At 38.5% G+C, this 24,604-nt stretch overlaps 1 protein-coding gene across 24 annotated transcripts in view; it reads left to right on the top strand.

The window, feature by feature from the left end:
• LOC129373213 (receptor-type tyrosine-protein phosphatase delta) overlaps positions 1–23,078 on the top strand; it is a 414,675-nt gene extending 391,597 nt beyond the window's left edge. For 13 of the 24 annotated variants that reach the window (XM_055051024.1, XM_055051021.1, XM_055051022.1 and 10 more), the window contains 12 exons: positions 2,379–2,476; positions 4,963–5,086; positions 8,584–8,759; positions 10,296–10,415; positions 10,504–10,658; positions 16,737–17,022; positions 17,477–17,655; positions 17,747–17,873; positions 18,008–18,133; positions 19,486–19,640; positions 19,760–19,895; positions 20,312–23,078. In XM_055051024.1, the coding sequence (XP_054906999.1) occupies positions 2,379–2,476; positions 4,963–5,086; positions 8,584–8,759; positions 10,296–10,415; positions 10,504–10,658; positions 16,737–17,022; positions 17,477–17,655; positions 17,747–17,873; positions 18,008–18,133; positions 19,486–19,640; positions 19,760–19,895; positions 20,312–20,380 (1,751 nt within the window). In that variant the 3' untranslated portion in view covers positions 20,381–23,078. Of the gene's footprint in view, positions 1–1,834; positions 1,877–2,378; positions 2,477–4,962; positions 5,087–8,583; positions 8,760–10,295; positions 10,416–10,503; positions 10,659–16,736; positions 17,023–17,476; positions 17,656–17,746; positions 17,874–18,007; positions 18,134–19,485; positions 19,641–19,759; positions 19,896–20,311 lie in introns of all 24 variants that reach the window. The other 11 variants (XM_055051008.1, XM_055051006.1, XM_055051005.1 and 8 more) reach the window with 1 other exon arrangement.
• Positions 23,079–24,604: the final 1,526 nt, after the last annotated feature.

The following is a 24,604-nucleotide window of genomic DNA, read 5'->3' as shown; positions in this document are numbered from 1 at the left end:
AAAAGGGGGATAAATTATCCCAGCTGGCTCATTTGTGCATATTCAAAAAAGCTCAGTCGAGATTTTAGGGCCATTACAGATCATTTCATCCAAGCAGAGGAGTAGTTTTACCTCAGCCTGGAACTGATTTCAACCATCTTTCCATTATTTTCTCACATCTCAAGCCCATCTGATTTTTTTTTTTACTTGCTTAGAGCCAGTATCTTGGCTCTCTGAAGCTACAGAAAGAACCAAATATTTTTCTTCTCACCACAGGACCACTTTCCTCTGAAGCACTTCTACATAAGAACACCTCTCTCTGCACTTCCCCTCCTTTTCACCTCTTCACCCCTCTCATTGGACATTTTCATCTTAAGGATGCTTGATGTCTGAACGATGGCATGTCAGGAAAGGCACTCTCGTTGTGGCACCTCAACCCCCCCCCAATCCCTTTAGCAAAAATGGATTTTGAGTGGAGGACTGCAATAAAGGCTGTCCTTGCAGCCGTTCGAAGGGACGTATAAGTGGGTGTGAAAACGTTGCGGCTTCCATTTGCTAATGCCCACTTGTGCCAGAAACCAGAATGAAACGTAGTGCCTCATAGAGCACAAGGCGCCCAGCTTGGCAAAATGGCACATCCTCTCTTCGGTCATAGGCACAGTGAAACTCGATGCTTTGGTGAACTGCTATTTCTGGACCTTTTTTACACAACCTTGCTATAAATTATTTATATATTGTCATTCCGCTTTGTGAAATCAACTCAATCTGAACTGCTTCGGCACATCACGTCTGTTAAGTTAGTTTCAAATGACTTAAAACTGGAGATGGCCCACTCAAGATTATTTTATCCTTGTCAGTAGAACTATTGTATGTGTATGTTTGAGTCCTAACTTTCTAATACAACCTGCTCATCAGCAACTTTGTGGATTTTGCATTGTCCTTTGATGGCATGTTTTTTTGTACCAACTGGGGTTTCTAATCCAACACTATGGTGGGTTAAAAAAGTTTCAACTAAAATAAACAGACCTGACACATACAACCCAAATAAGATCTTTCTTCTTTTGATGATGATCAGCTTGCTTTAGCGCTAGGCTAACAATAGCATTTCTCCAGGTTTTGATATGACTTGTTGATACTGGAAAATGTATTGCTTTATTTTAAATTTATTGCTTTATTTTAAAAATTCTAGAGGCTGATTATCAAAACTTCATCTGCTGTTTGTGTAACCCTCCCAGAAAGAAAAGAAAGATGCCTGACACCATATACTTAAACACACAAATAAATATCATTCTAAAGGGAAAAAAATACTGAATTTTGTAGAGGAAATACACATTTGTTACATGCAAAGAAAATAACATGCATTGTGTAAAATGCAATTTTCCACGCTGCACACATAAAGTACGCTGTCAGTTTTGAGTATTGACCATGCAAAACACGGCCACCTGTCCTGCAGGCTAGGATTATAAATTGATGGCATCAGAATTTGAGGTCCGTCAGACAAACCTCCTTTTGATGACACCAGTCAAATGACTGGTGGCTTGATGCATCTCTAGCAGTTATTCTTCAGAAATGTCCCTCCAGATGAAATTGAAATGAAGCTTTTCTCTAAAGCATATTTTTAGTTGTGATTTATCCTTACATACAGTAAACAAAACAAATTATCAGATCATTCAGTCTCCGTCTTCCTTGTGAAATTAGCACAGTGGCATTGCAATATTTTATATGTTACTAATTTCCACATAGAATAGACAAAATCTGTTATATCTTAGCCCTTTACTACCTTTTTTTTAAAACTAAAAACAGTCATCACATTGCTGTGATAATAAAGTTAATTTCACCCACATTTCCTCCACAGGTTCAGGTGCGCCCAGTCACCCCAGTAACCTCCATTTGTCAAGTTAGTTGTTCTCGATTATGCTTTTGACATAACCCATAATTGTTTTCTTAAACCTCCATTCTTTCCTCCTTTTGTTTCTGCTAAGTTTTGTATCTACAATCCGCATCTAATTCATCACGCCTTTAACACCATGACATCGCAGGAGGCAGAGTTTGAAATGACATCACTCAAAGCGGATGTCAGCAGCCTAACATTCAACGTGTGACGTTTGTGTGTTTTGGGGATGTTTGTGTCTGTGCACACGCTGTCATTGCTAACTACCCACTGCGTCGTTATGTGTGAATAACGTTTTTCTCTCTCTGTAGGGAGTGGGGGCTAAAGTGTGCTCGATGACCTCTCATTGGCTTTTGTGTCTCTTTATTAGCATGGTCACTGCTTTGAGTAAACAAACGAGCCTAACAAGATTCACTCTTCCACCACCACCTCTTATAATCATATGCTGGTAATTGAGGCTTGTGCCTGAGCGATGATCAGTCCATCTCGTCTTTGTTTTTTGTGACAGGTATGGCGAACCACCCTCCAATCCCCATCATGGAATTGGCTGATCACGTAGAGCGCCTGAAAGCCAATGACAACCTAAAGTTTTCGCAGGAATATGAAGTGAGTGTCAACTCTTTGTTGAGACCATTTAAAAATAGGTCAAATTTAGTTAGGGTCAAAACTTCTTGTGGTTCTTGAGAGACACTTAAATATTTAGGTGTAGTCAACACAAAAAAAAAAAAAAAAACATCAAGAAGCAAAAGTATATCTCTGCTATAAAGTTTATATGAAAACATTAAGACCAACAGGGTTTCCAGAGGTTTTGGCCTCACAAAATTGAGTCAAGATCCTTCGTAAAGTCGGTCAAACTGTTTCTTAAATAAAAAATGCAAGAAGTCTCACAATGAGGATGCATGAAGAGTGAAACAAGCATAATGTAGTCATCTTATGATATAACTGTAGAACCTAGAAGTCTAAAGCCCTTTGGGATCTTTTAGAAAATTCTCCAACAAAATGAATTATTCCCGTATGCAATTGGTAATTTAGTACTACGCCTTTCATAAATCCTTAAAAAAAATCAGCAAAAAAGGCCCCAGTTGTATTCGAAAAATAATTACCACTACCCTTTTCTGCTCGTCTCTGTGCTGATCATTCAGCTCCTCCGTAATCTACGAGGTCACCTTGTGGGCCTCAAACTGCCAAGCTGCCAAATCATTAGTGCCGCTTAAGTACCTTTCAATTCCAATTTCATACTGCTTATTTCAGAGCAGTGGAAAGCAATTTTATGAGCACAGTGTAATAAAGATTTTTATATTGTAAGCAATGTTGCAGTCCATTGTTTGAACATATTTTGGTAAAAATCACACTTAGCCTGACTTTCCATGCCTTTGTTTAGGATCGATTTGGACGGGACATATTGATAAGAAAAATATGTCCTTGGTAGGCTAATGTTTGGGGTAATGGTGCTAAAATTGAAGGGTTTAGCTCGGCAACGGCTATAGTATTGGAGTTTTTTTTTCTTGGTTTGCTTTTGGAGACACGTCCATCTATACTGTCTCTGGGATCAGGCTCCAAAAGCTTGGTAATATCTAAGTTTTGCCAGTAGGGGGTGATAGTGTAAATGCATCAAAATTCAATAGAAGAAATTCCTGAACATGGCTAAAGTAGATCTGGGCTGAAGATTTGACCTAAAGAGTTACATTTCATGTTTTCCTCAACATCATTTATTCCTACCCACAGTGATATGCCCTCTTGAGCTTAAAACAGAAAACGCATCTAAATTTCCAATCATCAGAAGATCTCAATATTGCTAAGGATACACATAAGTGTGAAGATGGCCAGAGTTTTACACTGATATGCTATAAGTTTGAATTTCTTTTTTGATTTATATATTTATTTAAGCAAATTTAAACACGTTATATAGATGAATTACGCACTCACACACAGGACATTTTTCTTACCGGCTTTGATAATCAGTGATCGGTTTTGTGATTCCATTAAACAATATTTACCAACAGAAAGTTGACTGGTAATTTTAGTTTGACAAAGGATCAAATTTCAAATGTCAAATTTAATGTCATATACATTTTTCTGGGCTACACAGGAATCAGAAACGAAACAAATGGGAAATAATATAGACTAAAATTATGATGATTCATAATTATTCATTATCAGTTACTTATTCACTGAGTATAGAAATAAGGTGGTGCACAAAAAATACTGGCCTTTATGAGAATGAAATTGTTTATGGATAAAATAACTGAATTACGAACGGACGAAATGGCAGCATAATTAGATTAGATTAGATAATTAGATGAAATAGGGTTAGGATTTACCTGGAACCTCATACCATACTGACTAATTTGGTCCTCTTGTCTATGGAAGTCTTTTGTCAGAAAACAAAAATTCTCTCTCCCAATGCAATTTGTGAATATTTTTTCTATTTTACTTATTTCTTTTTTCAAAACAAAGGTAATCTTTGGGTGTAAATTTATTGCCACCGCTGTAACTCTTTAAAGCCTGAGGGTTTGCAGTGTTTAGCATGGCTAGTGTAACTTTTCCATATAGTAGTATTTCATTAATATTTCAAAGCCTTTCTGCTTCACTGTGTTTGTGCAGCTGAGAAGGTCTTACAGCAGCACAAAAAAGGGGGAAAAAAAATCAATATTATGCATAACAGAAGCACATAATGTACGTTTTCAGCTTTTACTCTCCAACAAATGTGCTATTAGAGTCGGCAAAAGCTAAAATAGGATCTGGGGTCAACTGAAACATCAGACATACCAGGCTGAAATATTTATAAGTGCTTTTACTTAAAAAAAAAAAATCCCCACATTCTAGCTAAACAGGACCTGGATAGTATCTGAATGCATAAAAACACGTATGGCCCAAAGTTTTTCCAGAATACTCTGAAAGAAATGAATTAAACATAAGTCCAAAACATCAGATCCAACTTTCATTTACAGTTTTATTGCTGAAAGGAGAATTTAAGAATGTGAAAACCTCCTAAATGTTAACTATCAATGTTCTCTCATGTCATTTTTATTAATCTTGTTTCAAAACTTTTTTTTATTGTGGTAACAGTGTGATGCTATTCTCCTTTCCAGTCCATTGACCCTGGTCAGCAGTTCACCTGGGAGCACTCCAACCTGGAGGTGAACAAACCAAAGAACAGATACGCCAACGTAATTGCCTATGATCACTCCAGAGTCCTACTCTCAGCTATCGATGGTACGCCTCTCTTCCTAATTGCTGGATTAATTGTAACGATGGCCTATAGAAACATGTTTTAAGACCTCCTAGGCACTTACAATTTACACTATTAAATTTTATTACATTCATATGTGAGAATCTGGTGGTGGCTCTTATAAGAAACGTCGGTACATGACAGTGATGTTTGTAGTAAACGTTACCTGTTCATTTGTGTTTTGTGTTTTTTTGCCAACAAAAAACAAAGTAGATTCTACAGGAAATGTCATTTTATAACACAAATATACAAAAACAAGCATGTCAAATTTGGTTGTCAGATGTCAGTAAATTATTTTTATTTAAATAGCACCAATTCATTCAGCTTAAATCATGTCAATGTTATATAGTCAGAATAAAAGCATAGTATACATTTTACTGCAGTATATTGATACACAAACTGGTAAAAAGCTGTTATTCTAGAAATGTCATACTCTATGAATGAATGATTGAATCAGTAGTGTTTCTGTACAGCACAAAAAGGACAATTGTTGGTGTGATCAGGTAAAACATAAGCTGCAGTGTTAGAGGGAGGTATGACATGACATCTATAATGCGTTGCACATCAGTGCTCCTAATACATGAAAAAGGCTCTGAAACTTCCCTCCAAAGCACTAACTCATTCATCAGTTTATGATTAAACACAACTGCACCCACACAAACAGCTACTAATTAAGCATTTCCACTCAGATGCTCCCCTGGAAGAAAATGAAAAATAAATAAAATAGTAAATGGATAAAGTGACTTAGAGACCATCTTTTTCCAGGCTATTAGAAACCGCCCACAACTTAAAAGTGTTGATGGAGCTCCATTAGTGAGCCACTGGAAAAAAAACACATCAGCTGAACACACTGTTGCTTTCAGACAGACACAAGAAACAGTTCCTACTAAAGCCTTAACAAAAGCATTTTGGCAAGCAGTGCATCTGTTGATGTTCTCTGTGAAAACTAGTCCACAGAGAAGCAAAAAGGGATTTGACTTTAGAGTTTGAAGTTAAAATTTACATATGTGGACAGAATCTCTGGAAAACAGGCGGTGACTTCACTGTATTTACACAAGATGTCTGAAAGCATCCATCTGCTGAATTAAAGTTGGCTATTCTTGATTAGTTTATTAGTTCTACTGATACCTTGGAAATTTTATTGAAGCACTTTAATTTATTACAACATGCATGAAAAGTTTATTATTTCAGCAATCCTATTCAAATGAGAACACATCTTAATTTGGATGATTATGGCTCACACATAGGGCTGCACACTGGTGAAAAATCATAGACAATATCAGTTGCAATAAATCCACATCTTCCTCGCTGCTTTGGTTTCTCATCTTTGCTTCCAAACACCTCTGTGACATTTACCAACCAGGAGACTGTAATCTGTGTCAAAAGTGAGCATCACTGACATTCTGCACACCAGTGTCATATTCAGCCTGCTGGACAAGGTGCAGACTCATGAAACTTTGAGTATACTTGCCAACAAATATTATATTCCAGAGTTCTGTGCAATATTAATACTCTGAACAGATGAAAATATGATAGCAACAAATTTAAGCACGTCTTCTTCGAAAATTAAAATATCACATGAGGGCATTAATGTTTCATACAAAAAAATGTTGTGGCCAACACACACACTGCTAACTCTACAGTTGCTTAGCATGCAGTTAGGGACTCCCCCACAAGAGGTCAAATCCCTTGCTGCTCAAATTATCGGAAAGTTAAGTCAAAGGGAAGAAATGTGGTAGAACAAAGTGCACAACATAAGGGATAACTTTACTGGCAACACTGTGTTGTGTTCAGCCCCTCTAAACCAGTCAAGATGTCAGATGGATCTCAAACGAAAGTGAGGAAAAACTGCTGCTTTGTGGGTTTTCATAACAAAAATGAGTCATGAAAGCAACCTTGAGCAGGGCCTCCATGCCACATTGCATTGATGCATTAATTCATGCAAAAGTAACCCTGACTTCAGAGTCCATACAATGTGTAACTTTTAGCAGGCTGTCATATCTGTAATAAAAAAAAAATAAAAATCATTTTTTTGACAAATAACTGAGGTTTATTTGTCACATTGAAGCTCGTCATACGTCACATATTGTGAATTTAATCAATATAAATTTTACTTTTTGAACCGAATTACTGAAGAAATAACCTTCTGATTTTCTAAGAAATGGAACTCTGTATATTTTCCCCCTGAGAGTTAGAGACATGAAACAATCCACATATTTTCTGCTAATTGATATTTAGCTTGGATGCTGCCATAAAAAACATCTTTTTTTTGTTGTTGAAAACAAAGAGTTGTTTTTTTGTAACTCCTGGTTTTATTTAAAAAAATAAAATCTAAAAACAAGCTGAAATCTGGACGTAATTATAAAACCTTCAGCATGTTCTTTGAGATACCTTCATCTTCCTCCAATGAGGGTCGAGCGCCAGCTGAGCAATGCTGCAAGAACATCAACATTTTAATGTCTTAATGGCTGCATTGACTTAGAAAATGGAGAAATTTACAAAAATCCTGAGTGACAGAAGGAATAAAAGAAAAATCCATTTGCAAATGTATATTTAACCAACTCGCCTCATTCTCATTAAACTACCATAATGTCTTTGTTTGTTTGTGTGTGTTTTTTTTTCTCTTTTCAAATTGAGAACGCCCAAGGCTTAATTGTACTTATCCCTTGTCCATCACAGAAATGCACAGCCGCCTGATTCTGTGTGGACGGCTTCAGCGAGGGTGGGTGGGAGAGAAAAAACAAAAAAAACAATGTGGGTGGGTTCTTTTAATGTGTTCATATTCCATTTTCTTTCTCTTTTACGCTGTTGAATGAGTTACCTGAGAGTAAAAGGAAGTCTGAGGAAGAGGAAGCAGCTGGAGTGAAGTGGAGGGGATGAGGAGAGGGGGGTGTTTCTCTGAGACGTGGCGCCCATGCAGATGAGACTTATCTTGGTCGACCATGTGTGCGCGGAGCCCCTAAACTGCCAGTCCTCAAGCATTGACTAGCTGTCAGCTCTGTCTGTTTTGCCTGGATTCGAAAAGGCTGCTGCGCCTTTCATTTATTATAAGCAAAGGGAAAAGGGAGAGCAGAGCTGGGGGAAAATTATTTTGCTACTTTCTCGTCGGTTTGTTTTTCTCCGTGTGAGACCGAGCTTTATCTGTAAGTCAGCTGCAGATATGGAATAGGGAAATGTGTTGTTGATAGCAAACACAAATCCCTTCGGACGAGTAACACTGCCTTCCCATCCCCCCAAAAAAGGAGCGTTTGTGCCGCGTTCCTTACAGAAAACATCAGTCTGACTGAAATAATTTTAGGAAGCGCATTAGAAAGTCTGACGATGCACTAAATAGGCACAGTGATGGAGCTGTATGGAAAACAAACACCCGGATTTCTGTACAGTCTGGAAAAGTTAAGCCTTCAGTAGACAGATTTTTTTTTTTTTTGTCATCCCATTTACTTTCTCTGTTAAACTAGTAACTTTCCTTTCCATCTTTAAGGAATCCCTGGAAGTGACTACATCAACGCTAACTACATAGACGGCTACAGGAAGCAAAATGCCTACATTGCCACCCAGGGAGCACTGCCGGAGACGTTTGGTGAATTTTGGAGGATGATATGGGAGCAGAGGAGTGCCATCATTGTCATGATGACCAAACTGGAAGAGAGGTCGAGGGTATGGGACAAAAACGGCTACTTGTTCATATCAAACACAACACAAATCATCATAAAATAAGGCCTTCCTCAACCCTGATAATATGTTGTTATTCGATAGTTTCGACTCATTGTGGAATATAGATTATCGTGATCTGGAAGAGTGAGTTTTAACTTGTGCTCACACTCATTGTAAAATATGTCATTTCAGCAGAGAACGATCCAGTTCGTTTGTTGAGGGAAATATTTTAAGTGATAAAACCTTTCCCTCAAAAACAGTGAAATGACAGTGGGCAGGAGTCTGTCAAAAAAAAAAAATTCAGTACTTACGAAACATTTTGGCATTGTCAGTCACATTTTTTATGTTTATTTTGAAACTCAAATGCTGCCACACAGTTAACTGAAGAGTGGCAGGAGCTTCTCCGATGCTAACCGCACAAACACTGCACTTTGAATTGCTGAATTTCTCTAAACAATAAAGATTGCTATAAATATTGTTAATGTTGCCAAATCTTGTTAAACTTGTAGTAATTTAAAATAATTGAGAATCACTGCACTTCATAGTTGGGGCAAAAACATTGCTTTTATGTTCTGTTTTTCCAAAGCTCAAAATATTCAAAAGTAAAATGTTACTAAACGGTGTGCTTCATGCTGCTGACATTTGGCTTAAGAGTCTGACAGAATCATATAGTGTATATTAGGAAATATGATGATAATAACGACTCTTAAATATACTCATTTGAGCCAATGAACACTTTAAATTACAACTCTTCAGGAGCTTGGTTATTTCCTCTCCAGCAGCGGCCGTGCCTCTTTTTGTCTACTGAAACAGTAACACGGCAAATCAAGTGTTTTATTCGATACAAGGAGGCCAGAGTGGCAATAAAGCAAAGACGCTAATATGACTGGATGTTGTTTAAATTTGTAATTATAGATTAAGTCATGACAATTAATAGCACTGCTGGCTGCATGCAAATATCTCAGGCCGTTTCATTGATTGGGAAATTAAAGCCAGTCAGCAGGAATGGGGGGTGAGGAGGTCAATGTTTGTTTAGTCTGTTATTTGTGCAAAGTGGTCCTACAAATATAGAGTGACTTGCAACATTACTTATTACATTTTGCTTAGTAAAAAGCAGAAGGTTCAAGGTTTAGTATTCACTATTGTGATTTTACGGGGTAGTCCAATTCAAAGTAGAGTCTCATAATTAAATAGAAGTGAGATACTGTGATAAATGGCATAATAGTAATTAAAAAACCATAGACATGTGGCATGCAGTGAATTCATTATCACTTACTTTGAAAACTCTGATTACAGGTGTGTCCACCTGTCTAATAAGTTCAACAGTTTAAAATGTAATCTTAGTAAATCTCTAGCTATATTAGGATTATGTCCAGACACAAAGCCAATTGTTAATCTGTTGTCAGTCTTGATTTTGAACAAGAAAGGCACATTTCCAAAAAATAAGGTTTAAAACCATGGATTCTTTTCCTCTTCACAATTATGCACTACTTTGTATCTTAACATGGACTGATTACCTGAAACCTGTGCATCCTGCAGGTGAAATGTGACCAGTACTGGCCCACAAGAGGGACAGAGACCTACGGTCTCATCCAGATAACGTTGCTGGACACAGTAGAGTTGGCCACATACTGCGTCCGGACGTTTGCACTTTTTAAGGTGAGGATTTGTGAAGTTTTTTTTTTGTTTGTTTGTTGTTGTTTTTTCCGGCACGAAATGCGTTAGTTACTTCCGTTTGTTATTTCAGAATGGCTCCAGTGAGAAGAGGGAGGTGAGGCAGTTCCAGTTCACTGCCTGGCCAGACCACGGGGTACCGGAGCACCCCACGCCATTCCTCGCCTTCCTCAGACGGGTGAAAGCTTGCAATCCTCCAGATGCGGGGCCCATGGTGGTGCACTGCAGGTGGGAAACATCACAGTTTTACAGAAACATCCTGGAGCATGAAATTGATTTCTTTCCTCTCCATTTGTTGGAATGAATAAATGAATACATATGACAAAAAAAAATCACTTTCTTTGTTACTAAAGGCTTATATTTGAGTCATTTGTGTAGTGATATCTAAGAAAGAATGCACTAAAATGCACTACATTGCAGCCCAAAAAGGCCATCTTGCCACATTTTCCAGAAAGCACTCAAACTTAGAACATGTTTGCAACGTCGTACCACGAGCACCAGCTACATTTCCTGCAGCGATCCTCCCACTCAGAGACAGATATGGGCTGACCTGTCATCATTCCTTTCCTGCATCAACAACCCACATGTCTGCTCATCTCATTTAGGTTGATACATCCAAAATTCGCTCAGCAACCTCACTTCCATCAGTAACATGAGCAGCGGGGCTTCCCATCAGTCTTCTGGCTTTTCTTAACTCTCATACTCATCGTGGGGGTGTGGGGATTAGGAAGTGGTGACAGTGTAAAAGATACAAACTTTTATCAAAGTGACAAAAAAGGAAGAAGGATTACTGTAGAATTACCACATGCTGAAGTTAATTAGTGCTAGTTGCTGAAAAGCTCCCCCCCACAAAGAAAGACTTTAAAGTCTGAAGAAAAATATGGGAATTAATGTCACACTGCAGATTGGAGTTTTAAATTCTTCTGGCTTCCCATCAGATAGTCGTGTCCACCATCCAAATCCCCAATCAGGGCCTTTTTATCACTATGTTTCATGTTAAATAGAAGAAACCGGTATATTTACATGCTTCCAGGATCACACATAGCTAGTGTTGTGGTTAAGCTGTTAAAAATAGGATAAAAGTATTTCTTACCGACTAATTTAGTGCAGATCCTCCTGTGGAAGCTGTTTGTGCACAGGCTAAAAACTTAAAGCATAGCGAAGAACAAAAATGAAGCATGAATGCCAATAATTTACAAACAGGACCATCGTACGTTGATGTGACGACAACTTTCTATTAAGGCATTGTGTGTGTGTGCTTTGTTTTTTAGTCTTCAGAGTATTAGAGTAGGCAAATGCAAGCAAATATCGGTTATTACAACTTTCTATATTATTTTGGACACTTAAGAGTGAATTGTGGTTTTTTAAAATATTTTTTCTCAAACTGATGTTACTATGAATGTCGCCTCAGTCAGGTTCTTGCTGCCTAGATATACATCTGTTTTGTTTCATGTCCTGATCCCTTGTTTGAAAGAATAGCACTACTTTCTTAGATAGACATGGATGCTGTTTTGATTTCATAAATTTCTAATAACAGTTTTTATATAATGGGACAAAAAGTTAGTGATGAAATGGCGCATACTATGTTCTAGTGAACAGCCTGTAAATGATGACAAAATAAATGAGGTCTGCTGTCGTGCTTATAGTTTTGTTATAAAAATGTGCTGCACAACACGCCGTTGGACTGAATTGATCTGCACTTTTGGTTACATCCAGGTATAACAGACAATCAGAAGAGCTGGCTTTCCTACAACCAGAGACGTAAAACTCAGTGAAATCCCAGCTTCACTGACAGGTTAAGCAACATGGGAGAAACATTCCCTGAGAAGAAGATTAAACATATTTCCGTTAAAGCCGAAAGAACACAATCTCAGAGTCAAAATCTCCTAAGACAAAAGACCAAAATGCTCATCAGGAAAAAGGAAAAGGACAGCATGTTGCGTGCAAATGCGGAAAAGAACTAAGAAAACTGACCAACCTCAAAGAGTTCTGTTTTTGCTTTTTTATTCTACCACGGTGAAATGTTTTAGTGAGTCACATAACCATGCCATGAAAACTGGCAATCGCTGACAATCTACATGTCCTTAAAGGAATTTGGGCCCAGTCTTTGTAGAACTGTTTCACCCTCACAGTAAGATATTCAAAATTAAACAAATAAAGGTCAGAGGATGTCTCAAATAGTCACAGATTTTAGCTGTTCCTGTGGGAGTGTGTGTCCGTAACCCCCCAGCAACATCGGGTGTCAAATGTAATTCATAAATAAACACGGGGGCAATTATTTTCTTTCCACACAGGGCCAGGTTGGTGTGGAGAGCTTCTTTCCATTGAATGAGATCATTTAAAAACTGCTGTTTGCGTTTCGTTATCTTTGTCCTGTTTTATAATTTGTTTAATCTGAATCGCTCAACTGGATAATCAAAAACAAATCGTATGGTTTCAACATCACCGTTGCATAAAACATGCCAGTCATACTGTTTTACTCACAATTAAGTGCATTTAAAAAAATAAAAAAAACATCTTAGTTTAGGTTAGAAATCACTTAATGTCCAAATTTTGTTCACATACAATTGAGTAAAAGCTAGCCCTCAATTTGCAACCCAGATATCCCAGTGAGTTTAATTTATTACATGTGTGGATGTTTTTATAGACAGAACAGCAAAAAGAAAAAAAAAAAAAACGGTGACAGACCAGCTGACAGCCAGAGATTTGCCAACAATACATATGTAATTGCTTTTACTGCTGCTAATGCTTTATCTTCACAGGACCCGTTGCAGCTGTGCTATGCGCTGCTTTTTCCTCCCCTTCTCACCCCCGTATTCCCTAACCTCCTGGAAAGCATATTAGCCTGACACTTTCGTGCGTGTGTGTGTGTGTGTCAACGTCCGAGGCGGCCGCTTTTGAATAGCTGAAAAGGCAGTGTCAGGTCATTAGCGTGGTCAGTGCGCCAGCTCCCCTTTAACTGCCAAGCGTACTGACAGCTTTCTGCACCAGCTCACCCCGACACCCCATCACTTCTCCAAAAAAGAAAGGAAAATTACACTTGCCTTTTGTGGTCTTACACTTAGTGAGGGGGAAAAAAAGTGTAGCCGATGTGTATTTCTGCAGCTCAGTCTTTAGAAAAACTAACTTGAGGGCGACACGAGTTCAAGATGAGTGTCTTCTCCTCACCTTCCTTTCCCATTCCTCATCTTCCTCCGTCTCCGTCCGTCTAGCTCCGCGCTGTCACTCTGTCATTTACTCTCTAGCAGGTCATCACTCTCCCACATTCAGGGCTGCTCTGAAAAATGTTTTCTGCTGCAGCAAAGGAAGAAATCTATAGGGTTTTTTTCTATCCTTACACCCAAGGGGTTTTAGGTGTTTTCAGACCTGGAAGTGACTCATTCCTCAGATTGCTCCCCTGGGATACATTTACATTTCTTTAGGGCCCCCCAAAAAAACTTCCCCTTTCACTTAAGTGCACTTTCTAATTTCACCCTGGAGCAGTAAGGGATTGTGTCAAGAAAGGCAAAGAAATTATTCACTTTCATCCATTTTGAAAGTGATCATCAGATCATTTGCTGTAGCCAGTGACTCCCATGTGTGTCTTTATGCCGTTTGCAACAGTACGCTTTCTCTGCTGCAAGGCACATTAACTACACTCGGCCCCGGGGGACCAGCTCCGCTGCCTCTTGAGCTCCCCTACTCAACCTATTCTGTTTCTCACAGCAAATGAAAAACAAATGCCTCTTCAGGAGGAGGAGGAAGAGGAAGGCGCACGGGGCTGCCTCACCCCTCATAGACACGTACACCAAATGAATTGAATAACCTATTTGCTTTCGAGAGCCAAGTGCAAGAACTTGACTTGTCAAGGCCAAGCTCTGTGTGAGGTAGAAGAAAAACAAATGAAACGTACAACATAATGCATTTCCCTTGCTACGGTGTTTGACTTTATTTTATCATGGTTTGTGTACTAGTCCAACAAAACGTACGGCGTAAATGGGACCTGCCTGTAAAATATTACATAGTTGATGGTAGTTTTTACAAACTAATAAATGGAGACTGAATTCGTTGTAGTTTCTGGGCCGTTCCAGCACCTGCCTATGCTTTTTTTGTAGTGACTTCCTCAGGCTGATGTCAGATCTCCACCACACTGAGCGTTTTATAGACCAAAATGTTTAACTTCAGTCTAATCAGACCAGAGCACCAACTTTTTATTATCTCCCCTGCATGGCTTGTGGTAGTTTTTATATGGTTTTCTTAAGTCAGCTTTTTCTTCGCCACTCATCCTTAAAGGACAAATTTTTTGAGTGTAAGTACTTGATGAATGTTTTCCCTGCGCAGCCTGTAAATTTAGGGAGGCTACCATATCTTGGCAGATTCGTCAACATTTTTAAATGATGGCTTTTACTTTCCTTTTTGAACTTGGGAAGTAGGTTGTAAAAGGAGGAAGTAGGGGTCATTTACAGCATGTGTTCTCCTCTTTCTCTGTTCTTCTTCTTGCCCAACTAGACCACTTCAGCCACAAAAACCTTTAAGAAAAAACACAAAAAAAGCTGCTCTTCACTCTCAGCCCTGTTCTGCCTGAGGTGCTCCTTGTTCTTCATGATTTTGTTTGTTCACTACTGTCCTCTAACAAACCTCTGTGGGCTCTGCTCACTATTCAGCTGCTTTTGAAAGCAGTTGGTTGCACTGGATTTTATTAAGCTTCATACTCACCCAAGGTCATATGGAGCTTGAAGCAGATTTTGATTGGTCACCCTTCTTCTTCTTATAGAAGTCACTATCATTAACTGTTTAAGTATAGATGTAATTTTGCAGAAGGGGCGGAGCCTGAAAGCAATAAAAGATAACTGTTTTTTGTGCGCATAAAAAGTAAACTTTGCTGAAGGTAAAATAAGTCATACCTTTAAATTGAAACACCTCATAATTCATCTATGCTGGAACCTTAAAGTTAATCTTAATTGTATTCACATTCTTTAAAAATAAATACGAAAGTTGTAGATCTATAGTCGGTATTAAAATTCAAGCATGTATGGGAGCCCTCGTAATAGTTTCAGGTTCTATAAATTGTTTTCAAAAGACATCCTCCTTGTTGTGAATGTGGAACATACAAAACATTTCTAAACCACCATCGGTCTGTTGGGGAGGCTGCATTCCTCCAGTGATTCTGAATCTGCCTGCAAGGGCAGGTCAAAGAGAAACAGTAAAACAACTTTTGTTTCCACTTGCGCATTTTGCACATTAGCGTAAAAATGCGGCAGTATGAATCTTGATGAAGAGACCTGCATTTCAGTGCTTCCTAAAAAGCCCTTCTGCTGTTCAGGTGCACTGTACTAATCTAATAATCCTAATTGTAGTCAGCTGCACTTCTCCAAAGTTGTCTGTCACCAATAACAAAGCCGGGAAAATGGACGTTCCTCTCATGTTTGCAGCAGTGGATCACATTTACTGTAGTGGCACTTTTCTGAACCAAGAGATAAAGGTGGAATATTTCTGTCGCATAAGTGCATTAACTTCTGATCAGGTGGAGAGCACAGGTGGGGTCTAGAGGCGAAACAGTTTGGAGCCTGCTACAGACTGAGTGCCAGCCCAGCGCCACTTCAGATTCAATTATGGTACAAGTTTAATGGCTCATTGTACAGGAGAAAACTTGGTGGAGAGTGTAACTTTTGGCCTTTAGCTGGAGAAATAAAAGATGTCTCTTCCTCGGTTTACTGGAGATCAGGCCTGTCACATGCATTATGTCCTTACAAAACTGCCAATTCAGTCCACTGTCCATGTCAAACCAAATCCAGTTTCTATATATTTGCATTCAAGGATGTAGAAATTCTTTCAATTTAACTTTTACTTTTAATAGGAAATACAAATATTTCCAATCAGGTCATACAAGAAGACGTGGTATTTTTAATTTAGCATTATTTTCCCAAAAAGAGGAACATCGGTTGTCATAGGACGCAGCTGAAAATGTTTGGCCTATGATCTATTTTAGCTGTGGGCATAAAAAACAGGCAATGATCTTTCAACTGGCAAAATCTTGAAAAATGTTGGCATGTAGAATATGAATACATGGCAAATGAAATGGTGCAGAATGACAAACATCACATCCAATTGATTTTATTATTATTATTATTATTTTATATTATTTTTTGCACACTGAAACTGCAAAGATGATTGTATTTTGTAGCAGCAAACCTAAGACAACAGCCAATGACATTACGCTGGGAAGAAAAAGTTACATGAACTTGAATCGCCCAGTAAACAAAGTATAGCACCGTGCATCTTCCATAAGAGTGTCTGACAACATACCTCTGATTGTTGTGATCACAGTGCCGGGGTGGGCCGCACCGGCTGCTTCATTGTGATTGATGCCATGCTGGAACGTATCAAGCACGAGAAGACCGTGGACATCTACGGACATGTAACGCTGATGCGCGCCCAGCGCAACTACATGGTGCAAACAGAAGACCAGTACGTCTTCATACACGACGCGCTCCAGGAGGCCGTCAACTGCGGCACAACCGAAGTGCCCGCCAGAAACCTGTACGCCTACATCCAGAAACTGACCCAGATAGAGGGTGGAGAGAATGTCACTGGCATGGAGCTGGAGTTCAAGGTACAAATCAGAACACGTCTAAATAGTGTCATTTGAGTTCTTTTCTATCGCTGTATTTATCTCTAGATATTATATCTTTCTGTTTGCATCGTTATTCCTTGTATCCAGACAGAGTTGGGCTTCATCCAGGATAGACAGACTACTAAACACCACTGAGCAAGTCAGCGGAAGAGGGAGTTCAACATAAAACCATTGAGTTGTAAAGATTGTAAACAAAAGTAATGGCAGCAGTAACTCCATTAATGACTCTGCACAGCAATGACGCATTGAATTAGGAATTCCTTTTAGTCAGGGAAAAAGAGAGAAAACACAAAAATATGAACAGGATTTAGATATTTCTCTTGTGGTGTACCCTTGATGTCAAACGCAGCCCGTCTCCAGAGAAGCATCCGTCATCGCTTGTATCTATCATTTTGACGCTCATTAAGTTCTCCGTCTCTCCTTGCCCTTGCAGCGTTTAGCCAACACTAAAGCTCACACGTCGCGATTCATCAGTGCCAATCTCCCCTGCAACAAGTTTAAGAACCGCCTTGTCAACATCATGCCATACGAGTCCACACGAGTGTGTCTTCAGCCAATCCGAGGAGTGGAGGGCTCGGACTACATCAATGCAAGCTTCATTGATGGGTACAGGTAAGCTTCAAGGTGCAATAATTCAAGTAAACTTGAGATTTATTTTTTTTGTAAGTTATCTCACATGGTTGCATCTGATTGTTTCCTCCAGGCAACAGAAAGCTTACATTGCAACACAGGGACCGTTAGCGGAGACCACAGAAGATTTCTGGAGAATGCTCTGGGAGCACAACTCCACCATTGTAGTCATGCTCACCAAGCTCAGAGAAATGGGCAGGGTAATTGATACTTCACTCCATAGCCTTTGTTTTCACAGCTTTATAGAACAAAAATATACAATACAATGCATAAAATATTCCATAAACCTCCTGTGAAAAGGAATGTTGTGAGTCACTGTGGTCTGTTTTTCCAGGAAAAATGTCACCAGTACTGGCCGGCAGAGAGGTCAGCCAGATACCAGTACTTTGTGGTGGACCCCATGGCCGAGTATAACATGCCCCAGTATATCCTGCGAGAGTTCAAAGTGACTGATGCCAGGGTAAGCAGAGATTGCTTGTAAACTAAACGTTGAGGATTAAAACTGATCCAAGTCTGGGTCGTAACCCGTCTTTGACTCCACGGGGCAACTGGTTCGCCTCGAGGTCAGCTGGAAGATTATAGCGCTTTAGTCGCCCTGCTCTTTAATTTGGGCCTCTGGTGCAGCAAATGTCAAAACACAGAAAAGCCCAAACAAATAATTATCAAAGTATCAAATAATACAGTTTCCTGAGTTTCAATTAGCTGTAGAGAAGGTTTAGAAAAACAAGGTTGAGGACTGATTTTAATTACCCAGATCTGTTTGGATTAGTCATTACATCAACACGTTGGCATTTTCTCAAATATTTGTTTACACCAGCTTGTGGCCTCAAGTGCAACAGAAAAGTAAATCCAAATTTGCACAAATCATGACACTTGTCAGAGTGTAATAAAAAAAAAGAAAAAACAAGCTAAAATGCGAGTGGTGCCGGCAGCAGTGAACTGCCACAGTTTTTAATTCCATCAAAGGCTCAGACAGATAAATGGTGCAGCATCCCGCCTTTGTGGAGCGTGTAACACAGTCTCGTCAATGGGATTGGTTTCCTTATCAAGGGGGTAGAACATCACTTAAGCAATGCACACCCTCAAACTAAAACTCTCCCCCAATACCTGTCAAAAGCCGCACATCAAAGCAATCAGCGTCTTCAGTGGGCATATTAAATACATTTGGGTGTAATAATGAAAGGCTTCCTTTGATGCCACCTTTGCGGCACATTTTCAAGACTCACATTTAGTAGCTGAAACCCAAACGCTTCGACGCCACATGGATCAGAGATATCATAGACAAACGAAAGGTTAAAACACTTCCCATCACAATGAACATTTTAGGAATCTTAAACAAAATTTTCTCTGACAAATGGATGAAGTTGAATTTATCACATTTGCTTTAGTCTTTGATTATAAATATCAACAAGTAAATTCATGCTTTCTAAAGCAGATTGCATGATTGAAATATCGGCCTATTGTAGTTTTTAGCATGGTTTAATTTTAGATATCAAACATAAAAACTGGCCATCTTCACAATATATCACATCCACAAGTTTTTATAATGCAATAATAAGCAATTAGTTTCACCAGTTTGTTGCCATATATAGATTCTGCAATAATTTACGACCAGTGCCTGGTTCAACGTTTTATTTAAAAAGTCTATTAACTATTTTTGATGTAAATAATAACCAGTTAATGTATAAAAAAACTTTTTGGGTAAAAACAACTTTTAAACAACATGTAAAATAAACTTCAGGTGGGAGAGTGTTTTCATTACGGCTCAACATGGCTTGCCATATGTGTCGCCTTTTCTTCCCCGTGTTTCAGGATGGACAGTCACGAACAGTAAGGCAGTTTCAGTTCACTGACTGGCCTGAACAAGGAGTGCCAAAATCAGGAGAGGGTTTCATCGATTTCATCGGCCAAGTACATAAAACAAAAGAGCAGTTCGGCCAAGATGGTCCCATCTCAGTCCACTGTAGGTAAGTGGTCAGGCAACATTCCCAAACACACTGGACCTCTTTTTTGAATCATCATGTGAATATTAAAGTGTTGAGACACAACATGAACGTCTTCTCACTTGTTTGTCTGATTCGCACAGCGCTGGAGTTGGTAGAACCGGAGTTTTCATAACCCTCAGCATCGTCTTGGAGCGGATGAGATACGAGGGTGTGGTAGACATCTTTCAAACAGTGAAAATGCTACGGACACAAAGACCAGCGATGGTACAGACAGAGGTGAGTCGGAACTGTTAATACTCTGAAAATACAAGTAGTGTGGATGTCTTTGCATGGCCATGGAGGACACAGCCTTTCTGAAAGCAATGCAGACTCATCAAATCAGCTGCTGTGGTTCTAACACATTATTTTACTCCAGTTGTTTGAACGGTCAAGGAAGATTTCAGGAATCCCTCTGAGCCAGAAAGATCAACTTAAGCAAGCCTTTGTCAAAGAGTATGATTAATTTAGTAGTTGAATATGTCTGCAGTAGCTGTGTGCACTCTCAGCTCCAGTCTTATTGCATCATTTCAGAAACAATGGCGAGCTGTAGATACTTTTATTGTTTTTAAGTTGGATATATTAACCACAATGTGTAAAATAAGCAATCCAAAATGATTTGATTTAAAAGGCACTAAAGTGTTCTCTCGTTCCAGGATCAATACCAATTCTGCTACAGAGCCGGCTTGGAGTATTTGGGAAGCTTTGATCACTATGCAACGTAAAACGTCCAGTATTGGAAGATAAAACTGGAGGGCCCTTTGGGAGAAAAAAGAAATCCAAGCGAGCCTCTCTTCTGAGCCATAAATTCCTGCTTGAGAAAGTACTCCTTAACTCCTTGCTAACAATTCATTTAAGTGTTGGATGTGCGACATGACTCGTCAAAAAATGAAAAAGATGATTTCCGGAGGACCAAGTAATTTCCCCAACAAGCCCAAATAAAAAGAACCTCAGCTTAAGACGAGGGTGAGGGTGGGAATCCTGACTATTGAAGCATCATAGGGAATTACCTTTTCTTTTTTGCTTCAAGGATCCATTTTGGGGCTCATAAAACTAAATGAAACCAACGCAAGAAAAAAAGTTAATGAACAATAATGACGTCGTCAGAAATGCATCAGTGATTATGACCCATAACGAGAGACAACGAGAAGCACACCGAAATACAGGGGGAAGCAACTCAATGCACATTGTACAAAAAGAAAAAGAAGAAAAAACATCAAATCTGTTTCACAATCAAGTCCACACATCACATGGAGAAGACGATGCTTGATCCACAGGAGCAGACTTAAAGTAATAATGAATAAATACCCCTTTTATCTGGTCGCAATGTTGATTCATTTCAGTTTTGGGGGAGAGGTCAAAGTTAAAATACAGAAGTATTGATTTAGTTTTTTATTATAAAGTTGATGTGCTTTTTTTCAAATGTCTTTTTCTTTTCTCTTACAGAGAAAAAGCGTTAAAACATTTTTTTAAAGCTGTAGAACTGTTCTGATGTACGTGCTGTTTTTGCAGAGAATCCATTTGCTAATTTTCATACACTTCAAAAATTCACACCATCCATAATGTAACTCCCTTCAGAAGTTTTGTTGTTTTTTTGCAAATTTTAGTCTGGAATTATATATTTTTGTCAAGTTTTCTGTCAACAATCACTCACATTATAACCTGATTACTTCCATTTAATTAAAGGGCATATATCATCAATTTCTACAACTTCTTCAGTTGTTTTCAGGTTGAAATTTCACACAGAAACATTGACTAGCATGTGAGAAAGATGTTTAAAAGGATGAGAGACGAACAGAGCACAATGCAGCCGAGTACACAGCTGAATGTCGCCCGAACAGCGATGACATCACATCTCAAGCACCGAAATCGGCTGTAAAGTGAGACATTAAAACTCGTTTTCGCTGACCAAGGACCGCTAGTATATTTCATACAAGCTAACCACACAGAGCAATTCTCTCTGTTAAATGAACCAACTTTCCTACAGTAATATCCTCAGATGTTGTTCCGAGGACGACATCTGTCCATCTAGACCTTCTCTGACGTTTGATGTGGTGGATGACAGAGAAAAACCAGAGGTGTGTTCCCAAAGCAGCTGTAGTCACACACTCCTTTATTTGGCTCAAACGTAAAGAAAGAAATTAAGTACAGTGTAAAACAGAAAAAAAAGCATTTTCTTACCTGATGAAGCTCATAATCAACAGCTGCAGTTGCCTAAATGGTCTGGCTGTTGACTCCCTGGTGGACCTGTCTTTTGTAGAAGTACCATGAAGTGCGTTTTCTCATTTTTCAGATTTGGGTAGCGTCGTCACCTAAAGCCGGGGCCAAAACGCATTTGCGACAGACTGTTTTCGCAAGTATTTACCTCCTACATTTTTTGCAGAGAAGATCTTCGAAGCAAAAGTGCTCACTTCATCCTTTCTGTAATAAGCAGCCACGCATGCGTCTGACAAATTCCTGTGTCAAAACGTCTTCTCGTGTCAACAAAACAATCCATTGTGTTCAGAGTCACTCTGTCATCATCCATATATGGTAGTGCCTTCCTGTTTCATTGGACGCGACTCAGAAGGCTCGTTTTGTTTCGGACAAGTGCATTTTTAAATTATTTAAGAAAAGGCAGTTGTGATTTGTTTCATACTTTTCAGGTTTTCTGGCTCTAAAATCTGATGATATATGCCCTTTAACCGGGGCCTTGTGGAATCAACAGGGGTGAGCAAAGTATGAAGTTGCTGCTACCGATTATCTTGGTTCTTCCAAAGCGAAGAGAAAACATGATGAATTTGGTATGAATATATAACTATATACTGTCAAATATGTGAAATATGTATATCAAAGTATAGATATAACAATATATAAAGTATATAGTTTAAAAGTATATAAAGTACGGATTGTGTTTGAAAGCCTTTAAGCGGGGAGTTATGTGCCATGGGGAGACAGAGATTTTTCACTGGAATGCACATCAGTAAAAACACAACTGTATTTTGATTCAGTGCATCTTTTCTTGTGCAATAAATGTGTTTTAGATTTAGATTTTATTTAATTTTTTTTCCCTTTTAATACGTCATTAACTCACTACTTTATTATGCCCTCCCCCTCCCGACCAACAGGTGGCAGTCAAATCGGTGCTGGTGCGCCTTTGCTTTCAACAAATAGCTTAGACAGTCAGAAATGAGAGGAAATCACACTCAGTCTCCACGCAATAGGGCAAAGTACAAAGACGTCTACTTATTCAGTTAATATATATATAGTTTATTTTTATTTTTGCATCTAGAGTGCCTTATATTTATGCCTGTTTTTGTAATGTTTTATTTACCATTCATGTATCCTTTGAGTATTCTCGGCATTTAGTGGAAATTAAAATGTAAAGTTTATTTACCTTTTAGTTTTTGTGAATGAAATATGTGTTGAAAAAAAAAAAAAATATATATATATATATATATATATATATATATATATATATATATATATATATATATAACAAACCCTAACCACTACAGAAAATTTAAAGCAGCCCAAAATACAAAAAAAAGTACACAGTTGGAGGTGCGATGATAATGTAAAACTAAACATCAAATTTGAAAAAGATTAATGCCCAACATTCTCAACAACTAACATTCTCAAGTGGATTTTGTTTACACACACAAATAAATAAATAACAGAAAAACAAATGGATGCACAAACACAGGCCATCAATGACGGGTTTCTTCTTCATGGCTTTTGTCTTAATGCAACACTTCAGACAAACTGTCCCTTCTGTTATACTGACTATCTTTAACAGTGTGCTATCTTCTTTGTCTCCAAGTTAAATAGAAGGTTTTTACATCACCTTGAGCAGCATTACGTCTTACTCTAAAGCTCCCTGAGAGCGGGGTTTTACCACCAAACTGTCACAACCTGAAAGAACCGACTCTCACTCTGGTAACGTTAGGATCAGGAGCCCGACTCTTCTGATCAAGAAGGAAGACACACTTATGTCATCTTATTTGTCTTTGGGAAGAGCTAATAGAATCTGCCTGATTAAGACATAATCTAACAAAACATTGAACTCCACTGTTACTAAAATTATAGTGAGTCTCTTACCTTCTGTCTGTCACTTTGTGGTTGTAGGGTGAAGTAGAGCGTTTATCAATTCTTCTCTGAATTGATAAACGCAGTTTGTGATTGAGATTAGAAATGCTGATTTTTGTTTTTAGTGTTCATCTTGCCCACTTTCCCTCTTTTGGTCTTTTCATCCCCAAACTGGGGGCAGAAAAGGAGCAATTTGACACTGATCATTTCATACTGACCAATTAGTACCCACTTTGACCACAAATAATTGAATGCAATTCGCTTTCATCCAGTCATAGATATCTCCATGAAAATGTGGATTTGAAGAATGAAGAGAATGACAAGAAAAAATTTGGGATTGGAAGCAAAAACAATTGGAAACGGCTTACAATTAAACATTTTCAAGTGTTGCTCAACCAAATAAAATGATACCTAAAATTTTGAATTACTATTTATCTCAAACATGATTTACATGGCTTACATGGGTACAAAATTGGGTTGAATATAAGAGAATATATATTCCTTTGGTAGTGAAAAAAAAATGCAATATTTTGCTTTATCATGACACAATATCTTCTCCCCTCTCCACAAGCTTTAGCATCTCAGCTAATAAAAATGTACATCAGGTTGATCTATTCTAACTGGTTCAACTTATTAGTGTGAGAAGCATCATTTCCCAACACTTATAATCTTACAAAAATTGGATTCAGGGAGCTCTTTGACATTGTGATGTGATGATTGGTTTTCAACATATTGTGCAGGTTTAGTATCAAAAGCAAGTTAGTTGGGACACAATGGCGACTCTCTGCACAACAGCAGGAGCAAATTGATCTGGAACCATCAAATCTGTTTCTATAAATAATCAAAGGTCATGTATGCAATTTGGAGAGTCCAAAAATAGA

The sequence above is a fragment of the Poeciliopsis prolifica genome, unplaced genomic scaffold, assembly GCF_027474105.1.
Source record: "Poeciliopsis prolifica strain line A6 unplaced genomic scaffold, Auburn_PproV2 SCAFFOLD032, whole genome shotgun sequence".
Taxonomy (NCBI): domain Eukaryota; kingdom Metazoa; phylum Chordata; class Actinopteri; order Cyprinodontiformes; family Poeciliidae; genus Poeciliopsis; species Poeciliopsis prolifica.
Note: the sequence above shows the minus strand (reverse complement) of the source record. Positions and strands in the feature narration are given on the sequence as shown.